General features: G+C 40.8%; 7 protein-coding genes across 10 annotated transcripts; 4 read left to right on the forward strand and 3 right to left on the reverse strand.

Annotated features, from left to right (window-relative positions):
• The first annotated feature begins 35 nt into the window (after nucleotides 1–35).
• On the forward strand, nucleotides 36–2,669 carry LOC117639309 (protein Red). 2 transcript variants are annotated; one of them, XM_034374850.1, is made up of 10 exons: nucleotides 36–192; nucleotides 380–455; nucleotides 495–552; nucleotides 628–847; nucleotides 918–1,159; nucleotides 1,245–1,491; nucleotides 1,578–1,842; nucleotides 1,932–2,058; nucleotides 2,138–2,251; nucleotides 2,348–2,669. In XM_034374850.1, exons 2-10 carry the CDS (start codon nucleotides 388–390, stop codon nucleotides 2,528–2,530), a joined length of 1,524 nt encoding a protein of 507 aa, XP_034230741.1. In that variant the 5' UTR covers nucleotides 36–192; nucleotides 380–387; the 3' UTR covers nucleotides 2,531–2,669. The 2 variants fall into 2 exon arrangements, with proteins under 2 accessions (XP_034230741.1, XP_034230740.1); XM_034374849.1 differs by having other exon boundaries at nucleotides 380–552.
• A 979-nt stretch (nucleotides 2,670–3,648) lies between these two features.
• Nucleotides 3,649–9,090, reverse strand: LOC117639820 (golgin subfamily A member 2-like). The gene is made up of 15 exons (XM_034375769.1): nucleotides 8,958–9,090; nucleotides 8,482–8,589; nucleotides 7,518–8,369; nucleotides 7,217–7,412; nucleotides 6,964–7,129; nucleotides 6,748–6,889; nucleotides 6,475–6,669; nucleotides 6,139–6,393; nucleotides 5,829–6,035; nucleotides 5,626–5,732; nucleotides 5,342–5,549; nucleotides 5,104–5,248; nucleotides 4,841–5,011; nucleotides 4,533–4,766; nucleotides 3,649–4,442 (listed from the first exon to the last, which is right to left on the reverse strand). Exons 1-15 carry the CDS (start codon nucleotides 9,003–9,005, stop codon nucleotides 4,267–4,269), a joined length of 3,210 nt encoding a protein of 1,069 aa, XP_034231660.1. The 5' UTR covers nucleotides 9,006–9,090; the 3' UTR covers nucleotides 3,649–4,266.
• A 177-nt stretch (nucleotides 9,091–9,267) lies between these two features.
• Nucleotides 9,268–11,061, forward strand: LOC117639822 (N-terminal Xaa-Pro-Lys N-methyltransferase 1-A). Of its 2 annotated transcripts, XM_034375771.1 has the most exons (6): nucleotides 9,268–9,427; nucleotides 9,570–9,714; nucleotides 9,788–9,991; nucleotides 10,079–10,262; nucleotides 10,336–10,444; nucleotides 10,532–11,061. In XM_034375771.1, exons 2-6 carry the CDS (start codon nucleotides 9,691–9,693, stop codon nucleotides 10,875–10,877), a joined length of 867 nt encoding a protein of 288 aa, XP_034231662.1. In that variant the 5' UTR covers nucleotides 9,268–9,427; nucleotides 9,570–9,690; the 3' UTR covers nucleotides 10,878–11,061. The 2 variants fall into 2 exon arrangements, with proteins under 2 accessions (XP_034231662.1, XP_034231663.1); XM_034375772.1 differs by lacking the exon at nucleotides 9,268–9,427 and having other exon boundaries at nucleotides 9,458–9,714.
• An 86-nt stretch (nucleotides 11,062–11,147) lies between these two features.
• LOC117639825 (60S ribosomal protein L35) lies at nucleotides 11,148–12,628 on the reverse strand. Of its 2 annotated transcripts, none has more exons than XM_034375776.1 (4): nucleotides 12,533–12,628; nucleotides 11,854–11,990; nucleotides 11,421–11,502; nucleotides 11,148–11,330 (listed from the first exon to the last, which is right to left on the reverse strand). In XM_034375776.1, the coding sequence occupies exons 1-4, from the start codon at nucleotides 12,533–12,535 to the stop codon at nucleotides 11,181–11,183; spliced, it is 372 nt and encodes a 123-aa protein (XP_034231667.1). In that variant the 5' UTR covers nucleotides 12,536–12,628; the 3' UTR covers nucleotides 11,148–11,180. The 2 variants fall into 2 exon arrangements, with proteins under 2 accessions (XP_034231667.1, XP_034231668.1); XM_034375777.1 differs by lacking the exon at nucleotides 12,533–12,628 and adding an exon at nucleotides 12,341–12,483.
• A 172-nt stretch (nucleotides 12,629–12,800) lies between these two features.
• LOC117639824 (actin-related protein 2/3 complex subunit 5-B) lies at nucleotides 12,801–13,747 on the forward strand. The gene is made up of 3 exons (XM_034375775.1): nucleotides 12,801–13,045; nucleotides 13,275–13,347; nucleotides 13,423–13,747. Exons 1-3 carry the CDS (start codon nucleotides 12,900–12,902, stop codon nucleotides 13,660–13,662), a joined length of 459 nt encoding a protein of 152 aa, XP_034231666.1. The 5' UTR covers nucleotides 12,801–12,899; the 3' UTR covers nucleotides 13,663–13,747.
• Nucleotides 13,748–13,806: 59 nt separating this feature from the next.
• Nucleotides 13,807–15,225, reverse strand: LOC117639823 (DNA-directed RNA polymerase II subunit RPB3). Its single transcript, XM_034375773.1, has 5 exons — nucleotides 15,018–15,225; nucleotides 14,755–14,926; nucleotides 14,494–14,674; nucleotides 14,207–14,413; nucleotides 13,807–14,123 (listed from the first exon to the last, which is right to left on the reverse strand). The coding sequence occupies exons 1-5, from the start codon at nucleotides 15,101–15,103 to the stop codon at nucleotides 13,945–13,947; spliced, it is 825 nt and encodes a 274-aa protein (XP_034231664.1). The 5' UTR covers nucleotides 15,104–15,225; the 3' UTR covers nucleotides 13,807–13,944.
• A 641-nt stretch (nucleotides 15,226–15,866) lies between these two features.
• LOC117639821 (dnaJ homolog subfamily A member 2-like) lies at nucleotides 15,867–19,799 on the forward strand. The gene is made up of 8 exons (XM_034375770.1): nucleotides 15,867–16,053; nucleotides 16,671–16,954; nucleotides 17,028–17,108; nucleotides 17,205–17,338; nucleotides 17,419–17,561; nucleotides 17,648–17,846; nucleotides 17,934–18,061; nucleotides 18,213–19,799. Exons 1-8 carry the CDS (start codon nucleotides 15,964–15,966, stop codon nucleotides 18,393–18,395), a joined length of 1,242 nt encoding a protein of 413 aa, XP_034231661.1. The 5' UTR covers nucleotides 15,867–15,963; the 3' UTR covers nucleotides 18,396–19,799.
• Nucleotides 19,800–20,343: the final 544 nt, after the last annotated feature.

Here is a 20,343-nt window from a genome sequence, read left to right on the forward strand (position 1 = left end):
CGTTCCCTTCCTTTCTTTTGAAGTTAGAGAAGGCGCTGGCCCAGTTGTTGTTGTTCTTGTTGTTGCTTAAAACTTGTATTTTGGTTGGTGTTGGGAGTTATTTAATTTGCTGATGTTTTAGCATAACAAACCCTGTGACTGAAGAAACTGGTACAGTCCAGCTTGCATTTATCTTGCATCTGTTATACACAGGTATCTAGAAACATATTACCTTTTTAACTCTACATATGTACATAGGTTTTAAGGCAAAGTTGTGTGTCGGAATGTGTTTTTATTTTATGTTCATGGAAGTTATCGCACTTCTATATTTTTGATGCAAGTTCTTCAACTATTTTAATCTAGTTTACATAATTTCTGTGCTTCTTCCTTCCCTGAATAGCCTTCAACATGCCAGACATGGATGCTGATATCGGAGAGCAGTCAACTCGCCTCACCAATGATGACTTTCGACGTTTGCTCATGACACCAAGGGCGGGAGCCCCATCATCGCTCCCGCCCTTGTCCTCCTTGCTCCAGTCAACAATGAAAGACAAGGAGCTTGGATCCAGCAAGGTACTTTCATCTTCCATCCTCCATTTTCATGAAAATATTGTTTAGGGAGAAATATCACTGTTCTGTTTCTTGCAGACTCCTGCCGAGGATGATTTAGACGATCGAGCTGAGCGTAGACGTAAGAAAAAGAGTTTCTATGCTAAACTCAAGAAGCAGGAAGAGGATAAAATGGCAGAGTTGGCTCAAAAATACAGAGATCGAGCAAGAGAGCGTCGAGATGGAGGCCAAGATCAGCCAGAAGATCCTCTTTCTGCAGCAAGTGGATACCGTGCAGTAGCTCCTGATCTGAAATCTGGTGCGCATTTTATCTCAATTCTTTAACAAAACACATGGAAGAATATGCATTAAATGTTAATTATTTGCAGGTCTTGATGCCGCTGAAAGACGTAGGCAAATGATTCAGGAATCCAAATTCTTGGGTGGTGACATGGAACACACTCACTTGGTGAAAGGTTTGGATTATGCGTTGTTGCAAAAAGTGAGGTCAGAAATTCAATCAAAGGAAATGGAAGAAGAGGAAGAACTTGAAAGGCTTGCAGTTGTAAAACCTGTGGAACGTAAGGAGGAGAAGAAGGAAGCACCTCAAGATAAAGAAATGACATTCAAGGTAGAGAAACCATCCCAGTCAGTTACTTTTTTCATTTTGTGGTTGGATGTGTGAAATACCAAGTTAAAATGATTTATTTTTACAGACCAAATTGGGAAGAAATGTTTTCCGAGCTGCATTCCCATCACAGAAAGTGGAGTTGAATGAGATGTTTGGAGCTGGCCGTATGGCTTATGTTATTGAATTGGATGGGGACTTTGCTGAGACAGACATTCCTACTACACTCATTCGCAGCAAAGCTGATGTACCTAGCCTTCAGACTAATTCAACTTTAACCACAAATGATATTGTAATCAATAAGCTGGCACAGATTTTGTCATACTTGCGTCAAGGTATATGCAGCACACTGCCAAAATTACTTAGTGGAATTTAGTGGTTTGTAAGTGGGAACTAATTTTATCTTTTTGTGTTGGTGCAGGGCGCCATGGTAAAAAGGGCAGAAGGAAAGACAAGCCCGGCAAAAGAGGAGGAGTGGGCGAAGATGATCTGAATATTTATCCGGACTTGGCAGAATATGAACCATCCACAGCAACATCTCACTTAGCAGCAGAGCAGAGAGCAAAGAAGAGAGCACCATACTTCAGCAAAATTGAACAAGACCCTGACGAAGGACCCTCTGCTCGCCTGATTCCAAACCCCTCTGCTCTGGTCAATGCACTTGGTGAAAGCAGTGGTAGCTCAGGGTAATCTTAATATGTCAAATGTTCATTGTTACAGTAGCTGATTCAGTTAATATTCCTCTGACTTTTTCCATTGTTGTTTTTATTTTCAGGAAAGGGGAGGGTTCAAAGGCCAAAGGCATGCTTCTTAATCGCCTGGCTACTGAACCTGAAGGGTATGCTGAGTGTTACCCAGGCCTTGAGGAGATGCAAGATGCTATTGATGATTCAGATGATGAGGTGGGACACTCCCAAACCAAAATAGAAAAATTAAAAACCCATGCTCTGAATATTTTTTACCCTCTATTCTTTGCTTTAGGTTGATTACACTAAAATGGACTTGGGTAACAAGAAGGGACCAGTTGGCAGATGGGACTTTGACACCCAAGAGGAGTACTCTGAGTATATGAACAATAAGGAAGCACTGCCCAAGGTAATAAATGTCACATGTGTTACAAAACAAAAAATCTAAAACTGAAAAATTGAGGCAATTTTTTAGATTTCTAATGCATAATTAAATTAATTACAGGCTGCCTTCCAATATGGTGTCAAAATGGCTGATGGTAGGAGGACAAGAAAATTCAACAAGGAGAAAAATGAGAAAGCAGAGTTAGATCGCGAGTGGCAGAAAATCCAGAACATTATTCAGAAACGGAAGGGTCCCACAAGCTCCAAAGATTCAGAACCTTCGTTTAAGGTGCCTCGATATTAAAAGTTGTATCTATCTTTTACCAATTGTATCTATACCATCTTTAGTTATAAGATTATCCTTAGCAATAAGGATAGCAAAGGTGTAAACTGTGTGATGTAATATTATTTGCAGTTTAATAATTATTAACAGTGTGATAACATTCCTGGTCTTATTGAATTTTTGATGAACATGACGTATCTTCAGGTGTTTTCTTGGGCTCAGCTGTGACAATATTAATTGGTGTGATGGCATTGTCTCCCTTGGTCTGAAAATGGACAAATAATTTGGACTTAATGAACACAAACTAATTGTGCTGATTATTGATTCTGTTGTGTTACCTGTCCATTTGGTTGTTCCTGCTTTGATATAATCCGAACTGCATAGTCAGTTGCTGCTTGCATAAACTTCAGTGAATATTCAGAAAACGCATGTTGCATCTGCAATGTTTCCTTTCTTTCAAAACCAGAATTCCTCTCAAACGTGCATTATTCATTCCCCTTGACGCACCTGAGCCATGGCCAAGCCACTCCTGATCCTCAAGCCCTCCGCTGCGCCGTGCACGTTGGCCTTGATGTAGGAGGCGGCCTGTCGGCGGAGGGCGCCGCCGCCTTCCAGCACGGCCGTCCGCGTCCTGTGTGCGCCCTGCGCGGCCAGGAGCTTGGCGGAGTGCGCCACGGAGTACGCCTTGGCCTCGGCCGCGTGGCGCACCGCCTCGCTGGCGGACCTCGCCGCCTCGCCCGCGAAGCCGCCGACGCGCGCCGCCGACAGCCACGCCAGTCGCTTGGCCTTCCCCGCCACGGCCACCGCGGCCTCCTTGGCCTCCAGCGCGGCGGCTCTCCGCATGTTCGCTACGACGGGCACGTTGGAGAAGGACTGCGCCCACCTCCGCGGCAAACCGCCCCCCATCCCGCTCTCGTGGAGGGTCCTCGCGTTCCGGGTCAGAAATGACCTTCCACAGACATCTTCCCCTTCCTACCCCGTCCCTCCCCCATGTCCACCCACGCCACCTCACGCAGGCTGCAACCATGGCTTCAACAGTGGGGCCGCATTGTTGCAAGGGGCGTTCACCACTGAAATGAGGTCAGCAGGAGGTCGCTCAAAATTGGGGTGCAAGGTTTGTTACACATGACAAAAAGACATAACAGCCACAAATAAATATATTTACCACCATCAATCTTTAAAAGTACATAAACCTCATGAGGGTAGAAACATTAAAGATGTTTTTAGATAGTCAATGAAGGAAGATTCATCAATACATAAATATTCAATACTAGTTATAACAATTTAACACTAGGTTCTATGATAAATTAATTGCGACATTAAGATACATACAATGGTAACTATCCACATACACCATGGTTAAATCCACTTAAAGTAAAATCCATATGTACAACTGCTTACACTTTTATCAAATCCTAGTCATCATGAAAACTGCTGATAGCAAATACTTGATTTATTTCAGGTAAATTAGCTTCATGTGGATTCAACCACGGTTTAATTAAAATTCAATGCATTAACCATTACAAATGTAGAAAGTTCTCTCTGCAGAATTAAATAGAAAATATCACCGAGATGTCTACAGCAAAGACTGGGGTTTCTTTACAAAATGCTATACAAATTTATTTAAAGCAAGTATGGCCTAAATTATTCCAAATATAAGAGTGTTGATAATTTGTGCTTGAACTTTTCATAAATTAAAATCTAACAAACAATTCTGGTCTGATTGGCCTCTCACCCTACTGTACCTTGAGTACACCTTATACATTTTTTAATCTTCCAGAACACCAAGGACAAGGGTGGAAAGATGCTTCAACAGCATTGGTGACCTCAATATCATCAATAATTGATAAAATTTGTTTGGTGAGACGCTTAGCAACATCCTGGTTGGAGTTGGTCTCTTGTCCCACTGCCACAGCTGGAACTTCAATTACATCTAAAGGGAGAGAAAAGAAGAGATTTGAGAAAAGAAGCAGCTACGGAATAAATTATTAAACAATGAACAACAATAGCAAAAAGATCTTACCTGAATCAATCTTGCTAGTTTCATTATCATTTGATAATTCAAGGGCAGGCAATGCTTCTTTAGCTGTTTCCATCCCTCGGTCATCTAACAGTGTTTTAACAAGATGATTTAGTTCTTGTAATTTGCGGCGCAAATCCTCACGTTCTGCTGACAAACTTGCTAACTGATGGTCTTTTTCACGAGCTCTTTGTTGCAGAGCTGCTCGCTGCATTTGGTACAAAGCTACATATTCCCCTGTTTAACATAAACAAACAAATTAAAAGAATGAACATCAATTGGTGTTTGGATTAATAAGTGAACTATCATACCAATGGTTTCAGTTTCGCCCTGGAGCTGGAGGACGAGGTGCTCCAGACGCTGCTTTTCATCAGTCAGCTCAGCAACCTCAGTCATTGTGCGAGTAAAGCGTTCTTGTAATTTTTCCATAGCAAACTGCATGCAGCTGTAGTTATTGTGCCCATCTAAACCATCTTCACAATCTACATAAAAGAAGCAAATAATTAATCACCCCCCAAAGCAAATGAAACAGGGATGAGAAAATCCTTCAAAAAACAACATTTCTTTTACTCACTTGTCTCTGGGTCGGCGCCCGCGTCATCTGTAGTGGCCCCCTCTGTGGCACTACTGCTGCTTCCAGATTCATGACTTTCAGTAGATTTCTGAGCAATCAGCCGACGCAAGCTGTTGTTTTGGCTGTTAAGGTTGTGGATGTGTTCCTGACAGGTAAAATGTAACAAAATTGTCAATTTTTCCTTTTTGCCATAGTTTTTGAAAAGGGTACAAATTTTCAGAATATAATAAGCACAAACCTGGGCTTGATTTAGTTGTTCTTGCAAGGCGGTATTAACTTGAATGGCTTGCTTGTCGTTAATTTGTTTGGAACTGTCCTTTTTGTTGTCTCCTCCATGATCATGGTTGTGTTCATGATTATCATTGCAGTTCAGGTGATCATGACTATGATCATGTTGGTTTTTCCTATATTCTTGAAGACGGCGTTCTTTCTCAGAAACTGACACCCTAAGGAAGAAAATCAATTGCTACAATAGAATCGGATTGTATAATTTAAAGTTAGATCCACCAGATCTTAATTTACCGTAATTCATGTAACTCTTCAGCAAGCTGGGATATTTTTTCTCCCATTTCCTTATTAACATGTTTCTCATGTTCTAAACCTTCTGTCAAATTCAATTTCTCATTACTCTGTAAAAAAAAAAACAATAAAAATATATCAAATCATTAATTTTGAACCAAATTTGTTTAGTGAATTTTCTAAGCAACAAAGTAACTGGTAACAACCATTTTGATGAATCCATATTGGAGCTCTAGCAATTGCTGTTTCAGAACTGCATTTTGAGATGTTGCCTGAGCAGCAGCAACCTTATCACTTTCCATGGCAGCCAGGAGTCTTGACTGATCTGGTCTTTCATTACAAAGTGTTTCTAAGTCAGCAATACGACTGTCCTTCTCCTCAACCTCAGCACGGAGACTGACCAGTTCTTCAGCCTTAAAACAACAGAAAAGGGGGGGAAAACAATTTATTTATTTTTGTATTAGGATAGTTAAAAATACAATATTATGCTGGCCTTAACCAGGCAACAAGACACACCTCTGAATCTAAGGTTGACTGCAATTTCTGTTTTTCTTCTTCTAACAGAGAAATTTTCTCAAGAAGACTTGTTGTGCTATCAGAGCTTAGTTCAGTGGTTTGTTGAGGCTGTTGCTGCAACTGATTGTGTTGCTGTTGCTGCTGCTGATTTAACTGAATCTGCTGTTGCAACTGTCGTTCAAGCTCTGACATATTCTGCACTAGGTCTACTTCACGACTTTTCAATTTTTCATTATCAAGGCTCACCGACTCCAGCTGAAATATTGAAAAATGCATTAAACGAAAATAAGAGTAGCTGAGAAAAAAAAAAGAAAAAAGTAACCCTCATATTTATACCTTTGAAGTGGCAACTTGGAGCTGCCCATTGAGCTGAGCCACATACTGTTGGTACTGTTGGTCTGCTTGATCTCTATCAGCTGATAGCTGACGAACTGTTTCAGTCAGTTCCATACAACGCCGTTCCAATGAAATTTTCATTTGATGTAAAGACTCAATTTCAGCACTGGCTTCTGGATTATCTGATGCACTTAGCTAGAATCATACAAATAAGTGAGAAACAGACAGCTTTGACACATTAGAATACAGTTAATAGATCATTCAGGATTTTACCTGAGTTATTCTCAGCTGGGCCAGAGATAGCTGAGACTGCTTTTCTTGCAGTTGTGTTGTCAGTGATCCAACTTCTGAAACACGGGCACTCAATTTTTGCCTGAGTTCAGAAGCTTCTTCCTCAGCATCTTCTAACTGTTTACTGAGAAAATAAAAAAAATTGATAACAGGCTAAATTAAACCTTCAGAGGCCAGCAGTAAAATTTATCAAATTACCTGAGCATGCCATTTTGTAAACGCAATTGGTCAACTTCTTGAACATGATTATTTTTTTGTTTATCAGCGGCGTGGGCTGTAGCTGTGACAGATGATAATTCCTTCTCCAGTTCACTCACACGATGCCTGGAAGCGCGCAACCGATTTTGCAGCTCTTCGACCTCACCTATTAAAAAAACATTGTTTATTCTTACATCATTTTTTTTTTTTTAATTTTCCTTTGGAAAAATGCTTTAGATTAGATTATTCTCACCAGCATGCTGCTTGGCTGTAGCTGTGTGGTGAGCAAGTGCCGCTTCCAACTCAGTCTTTTCCCCAACCAATATGCCCACTGTTTGGGCATGAGCTCTCAATTGTTCCTGAAGAGGACCTAGATGTCTCGCTAGAACCACTTCTTGCTGAGCTTGAACATCTTGGACTTTTAACTCCAAATGTGAAATTTGAGATTGCTACAAAAAAATGGTAGAGAAGATTAACACACTTGATAATGAGTGAAAAATAATAATAAAACAAAAATCAAACATATTTTTAAGCAAAACTCAACAAAAACTTACATTTTCCTTCAATGTAAATTGGAGCTGTTGGTTAGTGCGACGCTCAGTCTCTAGCTGGGCAGCAAGCTCTTGATTGCGAGTTTCTAATGAAGAGAGAAGTGTGGAATTTGTTTGGGTATCGTCTTGAGCAGAAGGATCAAACAACTGAGAAATTTGATCTGTGAGCTGTCGAATACTTTCAGTACTTGAGCGCCCATTCACTGGAACCTCTGACTCTTTCTTCACAGTCAAATCATTTCCATAACTAGTTGATGAGGTGTTCAGAAGTAGTTCTTCTTGTGGCACTTTAGTCATTTCTTCTGAGGGAACAGGGTGTTTTTGTAAGTCCTCTGGGAATACAGACACTTGATTTTCTGCAGTTTGATCGTATGGAATTACATCTGCAGCTGCATCCACACCATAATTATTGGCCTGATCTATAGATGCAGGATTTGGAAATGGATTTGGATTCCAGCTATCTAGTCCATTATCACTGGGAGTGAAAAAATGGGCTGATGAGCTGACTTGACTTGGTGCAAAGATTCCCTGCGTAGTGTCATGACCAGTGTTGAAAGGCTCAGCGCTGAAGTTATTGAAGTATGTACTTGCACTAAAGACAGCTGGTGAATCAGTTGGCATTGCATCAGTTGGAATTGCATCAGGAGCAGAAGTACTCTTGTATGAATCAAGCGGTGTGACTGATTCTTCTTTCAAGAAACCATGCTGATGACCATTTACTGAAGTAGACTGATCACTAATGCTGGTTTCTTCATTGGATCCATTTGGAAGATAAACATTGGATGTATTGTGAAAGAGCTGTGATGTGACAGCAGGTGCATAGACATTTGGGTCTAGAACTTCACTGAATGGATCCTGGATGAGAAAATAATAAATATGTGTTAAGCTTGGGTAAGCCATAAAAGAGAAAACAAGGGTCTTTTCGGAGAAGTACCCAATATCATTGCGCTGAGAAAGCATTATTTACCTGCTTCGGTTGATCTCCAGCAAATAACACTGAGGCGACATTATACTCTGCAGGAGCAGCAAGAGGAATGCTGGGAGGGGCCTCCTTCTTTCGCTGGAAATCTTGCAGCTGGAACCAGGGTAAAAAAATTCAACGACTGCAAGTACAGAACTTGAGTAGCCTGTCAAACGATAACATAACCAACACTACAACCATCAGAGTCACAAGTGTCTAGAAAATATTCTACGAACATACAAACTATACGCGGTCAGTTAGTAACAATGAGCAAATGAACGTAAAGTTTACGAAAATAACAACAGGACAGCTTTCGCTTTCTCCAAGACAGGAAGGGGGCGATTGACAGCTGACGTGTCCAAGTTGCGGTGTAAACCGAGAGATGCAAATTGCCAGATATCGACATGCACATACACAACTCTTTCCGAATCCCACACCAAGAATAATCGCGTCACGTCAAAGTAAAGACACTCTTTCCACACCTTTTTTCTAGCAGCCGCTAATCTTTCTGCTTTGCTCATGTCTGCCATGTTGGAATACTAATCAACAACAACAACAACATCCAGCAACAAACACTAGTGCACCCAAGGATGTGCGACACAAGGATGTGACAAATAAAAGCATGATTAAAGTAAACCCTTATATTTTATTTAAAAAATAATTGAACGGATTGAAAATGAGAGAGAAGAAAAGATCTTTCTCCTCGCTGCAAACCAGTTAGTAAGGAGGGGGTATTAGTAATCAAATAAAATTCAAAAGTCAAATTTTTACGCTTCCTTATGTATGGCTTCCCTGAAAGCGTCTACTGCTGCTACGCCATGGGAGAAAGGCAACATCACATGGCTAGACTAATTAGTTTACTTTTTACAAACTACTGTAATATTCACGTGCAGAAAACTATTGCCGGCGCTGGAATAAATTAAGGGCTTCTGTTTGACGACACAAAGTTTCGGTGAATAACTGTTTACTTCAATATATACTACTGCTCACTCATTTCTTCCGGAGCGCACCGACCGCTCTGACTTGCTTTGACACATATTTTGTTGTCGCTTTTCTTGCCTAAAAGTTGGGTTTGAAATTGCTTTTGTTTGCAGTGTTACAATATTCGTGTAGCAACGGAAAGTTATTTGCTTGTTTGTGTCAAATAAAATTGTGACAGTGTGAGTTAATTCTGACTGCAACATTCTGATCTCTTGCAATTCAGAGTGTGAAGAAATGGAAGACGACAGAGGTGTTATTGTAAGTATCAGCCAAGAAAAATTTGTCAGTAAATTTTCGATGCCACTATATCTTTATTCCTTGTAAACAACAGGTGGAGAATATGAGCTCGTGGGATGATCCTGAAAATTCTAATTGTATGTCTGTGGAAAAGAAAGAAAAGGGAGCTTTCTACGAAGATGCTGCTCAGTATTGGTCTCGGATACCAGCAACGGTTGATGGCATGCTTGGTGGTTATGGCTTCATTTCTAAAGTCGATATTCAAGGATCTAACCTATTTCTTAAGCGTCTATTTAGAGTGAGTATATTTTGTATCTTCTCTATTTGAATTATTTTTGTACCCATATTTTGTCATTATTAAGTTGTTGCCATTTATTTCCTGCAGTTGAAGGTACCTCCAGGCAATGCAAGAGCATTAGACTGTGGAGCAGGTATAGGACGCATCACAGAACATTTCCTATTAAATCACTTCCAGAAGGTAGATCTAGTGGAGCAAAATCCAGCCTTTGTCAATCAAGCACGTACTTCCTTAGAATCTCACAAAAATATGGGCAATTTCTATTGTGCAGGTCAGTGTAACTTCTAATGCAGACTCTTTTGGTTTCAAAGTTATCAAATTGATTTCTTTATTTTAATCAACAGGTTTGCAAGATTTCACTCCTGAACCTGCCACTTACGATGTCATTTGGTGCCAGTGGGTCCTGGGCCACTTGAAAGATGATGATCTCATTGCATTTCTACATGGCTGCATGTATGACCGGATTTTCTTTTTCCATAAGTTCTTTGATCACAGTTTTTTCCCACTGAACCTCCACATTAACGACAATTTGTTTTGCAGTCTTGGACTCAAAGACAATGGAATAATAGTTATCAAAGAAAATACCACAACCAGTGGCAAATTGGATGAAGACCCAACAGATTCTTCTGTAACGAGACCTTTAGAAGTTTTGAACACTCTAATTCAACAGGCTGGTCTCAGAATTGCGAAGCAAAAGCGCCAGGAAAACTTTCCCCGTGGCCTCTATCCTGTGTACATGATTGCGACCAGACCCTCAATGGAAAGATCAGCATACATGAAAAATGTGGACAGTACCATTACATTGCCAACAGAGACCCGCATTGCTGACGAAGGAGACCTGCCACATAATGAATGGTCAGCCAACTCACTGTCAGAGTGCGACTAAGGCCATTCCAAGACATTTGTTGGACAAGTGATTTGTCAAGCCTTCTGAAGTATTGAAAGAAGCTAGTCCTAGATTTTTTAAATTGCAATTAGGAACTTGTATGGACAGGTTTCCTAAATTTAACTACACAATGTTATGAAAGTGTCATTATATGCTTATTAAACTAATTTTTCCATATATCTTCGACTTATTGAATAACTGTATATAAAGAGTTGTGTGACAAAATCACCAATTAAAAGAAAGGAATTCAGATCAATGGACAACAAAACAATAGATTTTATGTTTTATTTGTACAAAGAGGAATCAAGCTTTCACGGCAAATACACGTGGGGGGAAGGCAGACATCTTGCGGAGCTCCTTCCTGGTCTTGATCCTACTCTCGTGCTTGGTAAGTCTCCGCCTGATGGCACGGGTCTTCTTAGGCCTAAGGTCCAAAGGCTTGAACTTCTTGTCCTGGAAGCATATGTCATGTGTAACAAAATAGTACATACAACCAGATGAAAATTGAGCTGTTGGAAGACCTCAAATGGTGGTGGTCCTTACCTTGTAGAACTTCCTCAGGTTCTCCTTTTGTTTCTGGTGCATAACAATGTACACACGGGCAATGGCCTTACGTACTACACGGCTGGAACACAAAACAGACACTGCATGTTAAGAAAATCAAAAGAATGAGGGATAAAAGCAAAAGCCAGATTGGATAAGAGCCAACAGAAGTGCTAGTAACTTTAACAGTTCTCTTTTATTTTTAACAATCGACATACTGATTAAGCATTTCGACTGAACACAAAATAACTGATTGACAAATATGCTAACCACACAGGAATGAAAATACAACAGAGACAGTCACTTTCACGCAACAGTTCAAACAAATAATTGGGAAAATTAAGTCTCTTGACAGAACCAGGAAATTAGGTGCATGGACTTGCGATGAACTATTTCGGGATGCAGGGAAGTTGAGTTTTCAAATACTACTTACATTTTGGAGAGCTTGGAAGCAGCTCCACCGGTGACTTTCGCCACCCTGAGGTTGCTGAGCTCATATTTGAGCTCTTCGAGCTGCTTGGTCAGCTCCTTCTTGTCTTTCGTGCGCAACTCCGAGCACTTGATCTTACCCTGAAATGAACAAACAAATGTTAACACAAAAGCCAGTAACAGCATAGGAAAAAAGCAGATTTTCGAAACTCAAGGAGCTCAATGAGACACAGAAATTAGGACCTATCCAACATCAAGAAGGCCTACGAGAGCAAGAAAGTGTTTTCAACGAGGTAAACAAAACTAAACATGTCTAAGAGGTTAGCAACTTGCAGCCCCTAAATGCAGAGCTCAAGACTTTAACGACAAGTCGATGATCGAGAAAACCAATTGGGATAAAATCACTGCCACTAGAAAAACTAACAAAATTTGAGATGGTGCAAATTATCCCTTTCGATTTGAAATAAGCTGTGTGCCACGCAAGTTCAGACCATGGTTATGGGCGCACAACGCCGGAGCTTCGCGTAAGGACAGAACCAGAGGGAAATTCACTATTTAGGTCCAGCCACAAGGCCAAAAAAAATGACCCTTGTCGCAAACTATACTGAACACTTCCAGAAGTTAAATTGTAGGCCCGATTAATGTGGATAAATCAGGATTATAGAGATTCATCTGTCCCTCACCATGTTTGCCTTCTGAAGAACGGAACAGGAAACGCGGCCGGCTTGTCGAACTTGCGCGTGTACTTCAGTAGTCAAAGGCAAGACTAATGATCACTTTTATACCTAAACCTAAATGCTAATAAAAAAAATTACATAGTAAAAGGCCCCGGAAATATTTTAATTTTGAGTTTATTAACTTTTTTGAAATTATTGTTAAACGTTTTGAAGTTATAGCTCTAGAAATAAATCACATGACTTCAGGTGTGCATGGTCTGCTGTTTGTTTACAGAGGGCGCAGGAAAGAGGGTGTTGTTTTTTGATAACCTTTAAGAGCAGTGTCAGACCTGTCAAGTTTTACATTTTTTCCTTGGTTTTTCTATTATAAATAATGTCAATCAACACTTCAAGCAATGCGTTCCGAAAAATTGATGTAGACCAGTACAATGAGGACAATTTCGGGGATGAAGATCAAGGCGAACTACAGTCGCCGCCAGTGGGGCCGGATGAGTCAGAAGTGACCGCCCTTCTTAATCAATATCCTTTCAATACAAATGGTTAATTATAGAATATTTTTAAGTGTGCTAACATGAGATTTTTTTAAAATCAATCTAACTGCAATGACTCTCGCTTGTATGTGCTGGTCTTAAATGAAAGTGCTGTCAGTTGGCTTCAGTGTCCTATCTTTCCTTGCGCTAAGTAGTTTCTTTCACTATTTTCTCACCATGTTCTCTTATCTTCAGTATAATCCTTAACTGATTCTCACAGGGAAGGCTATAGATGCTCTGAAGACTGTCTTAAGAAATGCACCTTTGGCATCCAAAAATCCACAAGTGAAGGTACATTGATTTTAGTCCAGCTCATTCATTGTATTTACTTGGCTGTGCCTGCTATTCATTCTTGTCTTTTGACAGGATAATGCTGTCAACCTTACCATGAAAGTCCTTCTTTTCATCAAGGGATCTCAAATAGAAGAGGCTGTCAATGCACTTGATAGAGATCTTGTTGATGTACTTATGAAATACATTTATCGTGGCTTTGAAACACCTTCCGAAGGTAGTAGTGGCCACTTGCTACTGTGGCATGAAAGGGTATATGCAGTCGGCGGAGTTGGAAGTATAGTTAGAGTACTCACAGACAGTAAGAAAGCCTAATCTAATTTGTTCTGTTATTGCATCTGTTATTAACTTTTCACTCTATATTCCATTTTTAATAAATGTAACAACCTTTGTATCAACATTTGTTTCAAGTATTTTTTTTCCATTTGTGAGTTATTTGGGGTTACAAATTATACTTCATTGAATTTAAAACTTTATTTATTGTATATCCATCTCATCACATTACAAACAAATTTCAGTATAATATGTAAAGAATACTAAAGGGATATTGATACATCTTACAATTTACAAGGAACAAAATAAAATTTTACAAAAAGGTTACTGAATAGCAAGTGGCTCATGCACTTCATGAGCCAGCTGAGTTTGAAGATTTGAAAGTTTGTTCTTCAGCACAGCCACTCCCATAGTGACAATATTTTCAGGTTTCAGTGATCCGCAGCTCTCAACATTATAAAAGAACTTATTTGGTTTGGCTTCCCAATTGAAAGGAGCCTCAACTGCAACAATATACAACAAGTTTTACAAAGCTTCATTACCAAAACAATCTATTACAGATAGAAAATGCATTCTTAACACTTACACTGGTCTTCTTCTAATTCGGAGTGCTCACTTTTCGGCCATTCATCCGGCTTGGGAAAAAGAGTATGTCTCATGGAATTGTCAGGATCATATTCAAAGCACACTCCAGCTGTGGGATTCCACTTTGCATGCTCTTTACCAAAGCCTTTTTTGGCATAGGCTCTCAACTTCAACTCTTGACCTTTGCGGAGTTTCACAATCAAAATTTCTGAAATAAAACGATCAGGGAATCAATAAACTACATAATTCCAGTTGTGGAAGCCTAGAACCGTAAGGAATATTGTTTACCATCGTTTTCGCCATATTCATTTGCTTCGTCATCTCTGCCTCTGCATGTAACAGGTCGAACTCGTTGGTCATTGGATTCCAAATCAGCAGTAGTAACGTGTCTAGTTTGATCATCATTGCATTTGACATCTAATGTGAATTCGACACTACATTCAGGGCAGAAATCGATACAGTTGCAGTCCTATCAAACAGAAAAAATTGGCATGTGAAGGAATAAAATAAGCAGGTATGTTCCAGGAGTCAAATTTCTTTAATACTTACTCGAGTGTTCTGCATTCTGTCAACAACCTCATCTGAAGTCAGGGGTATCAAACCAATGCGATGAGAAAGAAATTCGTCACTCAGCACCGTAGAATTGGCTTCCAATTGTACCCAATCAATAGCCATTGTTGGAGTTTCAGCAATAAACACCCTGCGTAGACTGTTCGCCACACTGAAATTTCGTAAATTTGTGATATCGTCCAGATTAATCAAAAAAGAAGAAATGACATATTATTCGCTGAAGGTTAAGGTAAACAACAGACCTGAGATCGGTGTCTTCCAACACGAATTTGACATTCTCCTCAGTCAGATCAGTGATCTGTACAGATGGCTGATTAGCGTACGGCATGTTTGATGAAAATTAAAATCATAAAACGGCAAATAAATGCAAAAACTTTTAATTCACAAGAAACGAGAGACGCCGCCGCTGCCGACAGTTCCACCAAAACAAAAACAAAAACAACAAAACTCCAAGGCTGCCAACCCTGCCAACTATCATTTGATCGTGTAGGCCGTGACTGAGTGCGAACGACGAACGCACACGTGTACCACTCCGCGTCGCGCGTGGTCGTGGTCGTGGCCGCAGAGGCCGCAGTGACACTTTAAGTGTCCTTTAGGACGGGCCAAATGGAAAAGCGGAGCGCGTGAGCCGAGAAAAGCATCTCGCTCGGTGCGCAGGCAAGTGCGACAAAGTGGAGTTTGTCCAAGAGGGCCCTATCGGCACACGGTACTTCCCCGATAGTGTCATCGGGTGTCCGCGCTTTAGTTAGGTTGCGAACGATTGGGAACAGTTTTAAAATGAACACTGCACGTCTTTTTAAAGCGCTAATGCACGTTTAACGCGCATTGGGAGTCCTGGAAAGGGAGAAAGAGACAGATGGAGGGAAAGAGGAGAAAGTCGCCCCTGCGAGGAGGCAACCCGCCGCGCGCGATTTTGGATCGAGACAGCGGCCAAGCTTTCTACGTCACAATACGGCAGTAATCTAATTCGGAAGAAATTTCCCTCCAGTAGTAAGTCCGAATTCTCAACTGGCCTTCCGGTAGCACTGGATGCGGCCTTTTCCGCAGCACTACTTGTCGTAGCGGAGGCCGGAGCGGCGAGTGCGCGACGGAAGACAGGCAGACGAAGCACGAAGACGAGACGGAAGTGGACTTGCCTGTCCCCAGTGCGTGCAGCCCAGCGAGCCATCCTTCCTTCTTGCTGGGAAAATGGCCGGGTCAGGCAGTCGGGGAAATGGCAATGAACTTTACGAAATTTTAGGAGTTCCGAAATCCGCATCGGATACCGATATCAAAAAGGTACGTGCTGAGACAGGCCTGCAGGATTTGATAATAGTTTCTCTCAGGTTAGCTTACGCCATGTGTAATGTTCTCGTACGTTCCAAACGGACTCCAAGTACTCCTCCAAGGCCAAGGCAATGCCTATTTAGTTATTTTTCACGCCCCTAAGTGTTTTGACGACTCACTTTTACTCAAATTAATTTTTTGACTTCATGTGTCTGGCTTGTCTGTCAGAAGAATCACCTCACTAATAAAAAGTTAAGCTTTCCTCAAAGCATCGAATGGCCTCCTAACCAATCTTCCTCTTATGTTGCAAATACGACCATGACTTCGCTTGATTTTTCGTGAATGATTCTTAGACACATTTTAATCCTTAATTTTACAATTAATTTTTAAGTTTCTAAAATAATCTTTCCTCTCTTTTCTGTTTTTATTTGAGATTACCTTCTCTTTTAGTTTTGCAATTTGAGCAATGAGGCTCTCTAGCTTCTGATTTAATTGCCCCTTGCCTCTGTTATTTGCTTTCTTAATTGTCTCTTTGTCTTCTACACAAATCATCAACTGTCACTGAGTGTCATGTATTTGTTGTACAAATTTTACTTGCTGGAGCTCTAACAATATGTATGTATGATTAGGCTTACAGAAAATTAGCAAAAGAATTTCATCCCGACAAAAATCCAGAAGCTGGAGACAAATTCAAGGAAATTTCTTTTGCATATGATGTGCTGTCTGACCCCAAAAAACGCCAAGTTTATGATAGATTTGGATTGAAAGGCCTACAAGAAAGTGGATCTGAAGGACCTTCATTTGGTGGCCATGACATCTTCTCGCAATTATTCGGTGGGGGCTTGTTCAACATGCCAGGTGGGGGCCGAGGCAGAGAACGGTATCAGGGAGAAGATACCGTACATCCTCTCAAGTAAGTCCAGGAGCTTGTCTCCGCATTAGATATTGCTAGAGAGTGTGATCTTAATTCATGACTATTCTCAAAGGGTCTCACTTGAAGATTTATACAAGGGGAAAACATCTAAGCTGCAACTCAGTAAAAACATGATCTGCACAGCTTGCAAAGGGTAAGTGATTCATAGTTTTATATTCCATCTGGGAAGAAAACAAGTTAAAATATTTGCTTATTGATCAATTAATTTTTGTATGTGTACCTCTTTTAGCAAAGGGTCAAAATCTGGACAGAGTTATCAGTGTCGAGGTTGTCGTGGTGCTGGTTGCAAAATTCAGTTCAAGCCAATCATGGGGAACATGTCGGCTCAAGTGCAAGTCAAGTGTACAGACTGCAATGGTGAAGGTAAGTTGAAAGTTCAAACTGTGTCAGTGAAGTAAAGTTTCTTCACTGCTCTTCAACATCTTTTAATTTTCTCCATTCAGGTCAAACCATAACTGAAAGTGACCGCTGTCCTACTTGTCGAGGAAAGAAAGTTGTTATTGAAACAAAAATTTTAGAAGTGAATATCACCAAGGGTATGGAGGACGGTGCTCGTATTACATTCTGGGGACAAGGAGACCAGCAGGTATTTTAAAATTTCTCTAAGTCATTACTAATTTTGTGGTATGTGTTCAACTGTACCCAAAGTAATCAATCACCTTCTGTTTTCAGCCTGGTGTTGAACCGGGTGATGTTGTGATAGTCCTTCAGCAAAAACCCCATGAAAAATTCCAGCGGAATGACTGTGATCTGTACATGTCTCATACTATATCGCTCACTGAAGCACTTTGTGGCTTCCAATTTATAGTGAAACACCTTGACGGCAGAGAAATTGTTGTGAAGCATCCTCCTGGACAGATAATCAAGCCAGGTTAGCGTTTGTGGCTTTGCTATCAGAATGTCAACACTGCCTGTTGCTTGAAACCTATCTTCTGACAATGTTTCTTGTCTTTTTCAGGTGATGTTAAGGGTATTCCAAATGAGGGTATGCCTTTGGCCAAGAGCCCCTTTGAACACGGGAACTTGTACATAAAGTTTGATGTTACATTCCCTTCCAATCAATTTGTTCAGCCAGAGCAATTGAAGGTAAGTCAAATTGTCACTTGCATAACCCCACTATTATCTTATCTTCATTTATAAGTCACTCATGTTCCTCTGTTAACAATCTTGTACCCCCAATGATAATTTATTTCAATTGAAAAGTTATCTATGTACCTTTGTTTGCTGTCTCTTGAAGATGCTGGAAGAGTTGCTTCCAAGTCGACCCAGCTTCGAAATGCCCAGTGGAGATAATGTTGAGGAAGTCATGCTTCAAGACTACGATCCAAATGACAGAAGTAATAGCCAAAGCTCCAGAGGGGAAGCTTACCAAAGTGATGAAGAAGAATCTGGAGGAAGGATTCAGTGCCCTGCACAGTGAGGTTATTTTACTGTCATTTGCTACCTGATCAGCTGAACTGCTTGTTGAATTTTATGTGACAAGCTGTTTTAGCCTTTCAAGGCTGAATTCTACATTCATATGAAATAATTGCACGTCACACCTATATGTGTGAATCACTGTGAACCAACATTAAATTAAGAATGGCCCATTTTTATAGTACTCACCCAACATCTTCAATCACTGCATTCTTGAATTTTTTCATTCTATTAACTTTTTTATAGTTTTTTAAAAATATTACAATAATATTTAATTATTGGATTAGTACTGTTCAAACGGTTGTAACCAAAGGCCCTTAATTTTGTTGGTTCATGGTGCTGCTGTTAGATACTGTTGATTTTTTTTCATTAGGTAATAAACATTTAGAGCTCACAGGAAACACTGGAGTCTTCTCAAATTTAATTTGGATTGTTCATGTTTTCACTTTACATCCATCCTTTTTTTTTTTTTTTTTTTTTTTTTTTTGCTTTTCTTCATGACGGGCCTCATTGCACCTTGCAATGACATACCAGTGTACTGTAAAAGCTTGCAGATTTTTTATTAAAGGCGCTTTCACTCCAACTGATTTTGCTATTTCTTTATGTTAGCAGTAATTTATATTGCTGGGAACCTTGCAAACTATTGCTGATTCAAGCTAGATGTGTTCTTTATATAACTTGTCCTTGCAAACATCAGTATCAAGTTTGCCCTGTCCAACATTATTGTACTATGGGACCACAGACGATTTTGAGCAATTTCTAGGAGTTTCCCTTTACCAGTACATACTCATGACAACTTAATTCCTGAAGCCCAAGGCTTCTTCTTTTGAAGTGTTCCTCTAAATGCTCTAATATGCCTTAAAAGCCAACATTGTCTCGTATTTGTCTGTGGTTTATTTTATTGTATAAGTGTATGTTTGGGTGTGAGTGATTGTTCAAGCTGGGTGTATTTTCAGAATGACATCACTGTCTCTTTTGTTGCATATATTCCTGTTAAGATAGTGCGGATGCGAGAGGGGTATTTGTAACATTATTGGGTAGGGTTGGTACTGCCTCAGTACACTTTAGCTGTATTCTCCACATAATAGTAAATCATATTAGGACCTTTTATTTGATATTCCAATTGAAATTTGTTAAATTTGTTTTAGCTTCTCATTGCCTAAGAGGCTCTGGAACTCAATTACTACGACTGAAAATTTAAACTCTGTACATTTCTTAACCGTTTCTAGCAAGACTGAGGATGAACACAGATCTTGATTTGTTTTATTAGCTCAAGCATTTCAACCTGTCCGGTGGTTCGAGGCCGAATTTTGGTGCGACATTGTGATTCTCATCAACAAAATTCTGTATGTAAAACCAACACTCCGAGAGAACAGAACCAATAAAGTAAGCGAGATGGTTGTGATTACAACATGTCATCTGCAGACTCTAATGAAGCTCTTGTCATTCCACACAAATTTTTACCGGTCGCTCTCGGATATCGAAGGTGCGTCCAACCGTGCCAGTGGTCTGCCAGGAAGGTGGTGCGGCTTGCCTACCCTCTGCCTTGTGGGCTGGGCGTTCCCGGGCTATTCCCGGGTTCCGCGGGCGGACATGGACACACTTGTCTCTCTCCCGCTTGCGCCTGGTTGCATGTGAGAGACAGGGACGCGGAGACGGACGCCAGTCATCGGATGACGTCACACCACTGTTGAGCGGATCGCGCTTATCGGGACGCATGGGTTCCTACTCCTGTGACGTTCGCGTCCATTGGCGTGTGTCCGTCGTTTGTCCTGTGGACGAGCCGAGCCACCCCTATGCCGAGCTGGGATCGTTGAGTCTGTTTGGTGGCTCCAGTGCGGTGCGTGGCCGACGCTGTGGACGGAGGCGCCGCGCGGGCAGCGCGCCGTGGCTATTCTTGGTGTGCGCTGCTGAGTGTGAGTGCGGCACCCCGGCCTCGGCGGGGCGTGCCA

This window comes from Thrips palmi, unplaced genomic scaffold (assembly GCF_012932325.1).
Source record: "Thrips palmi isolate BJ-2018 unplaced genomic scaffold, TpBJ-2018v1 HiC_scaffold_11, whole genome shotgun sequence".
Taxonomy (NCBI): Eukaryota; Metazoa; Arthropoda; class Insecta; order Thysanoptera; family Thripidae; genus Thrips; species Thrips palmi.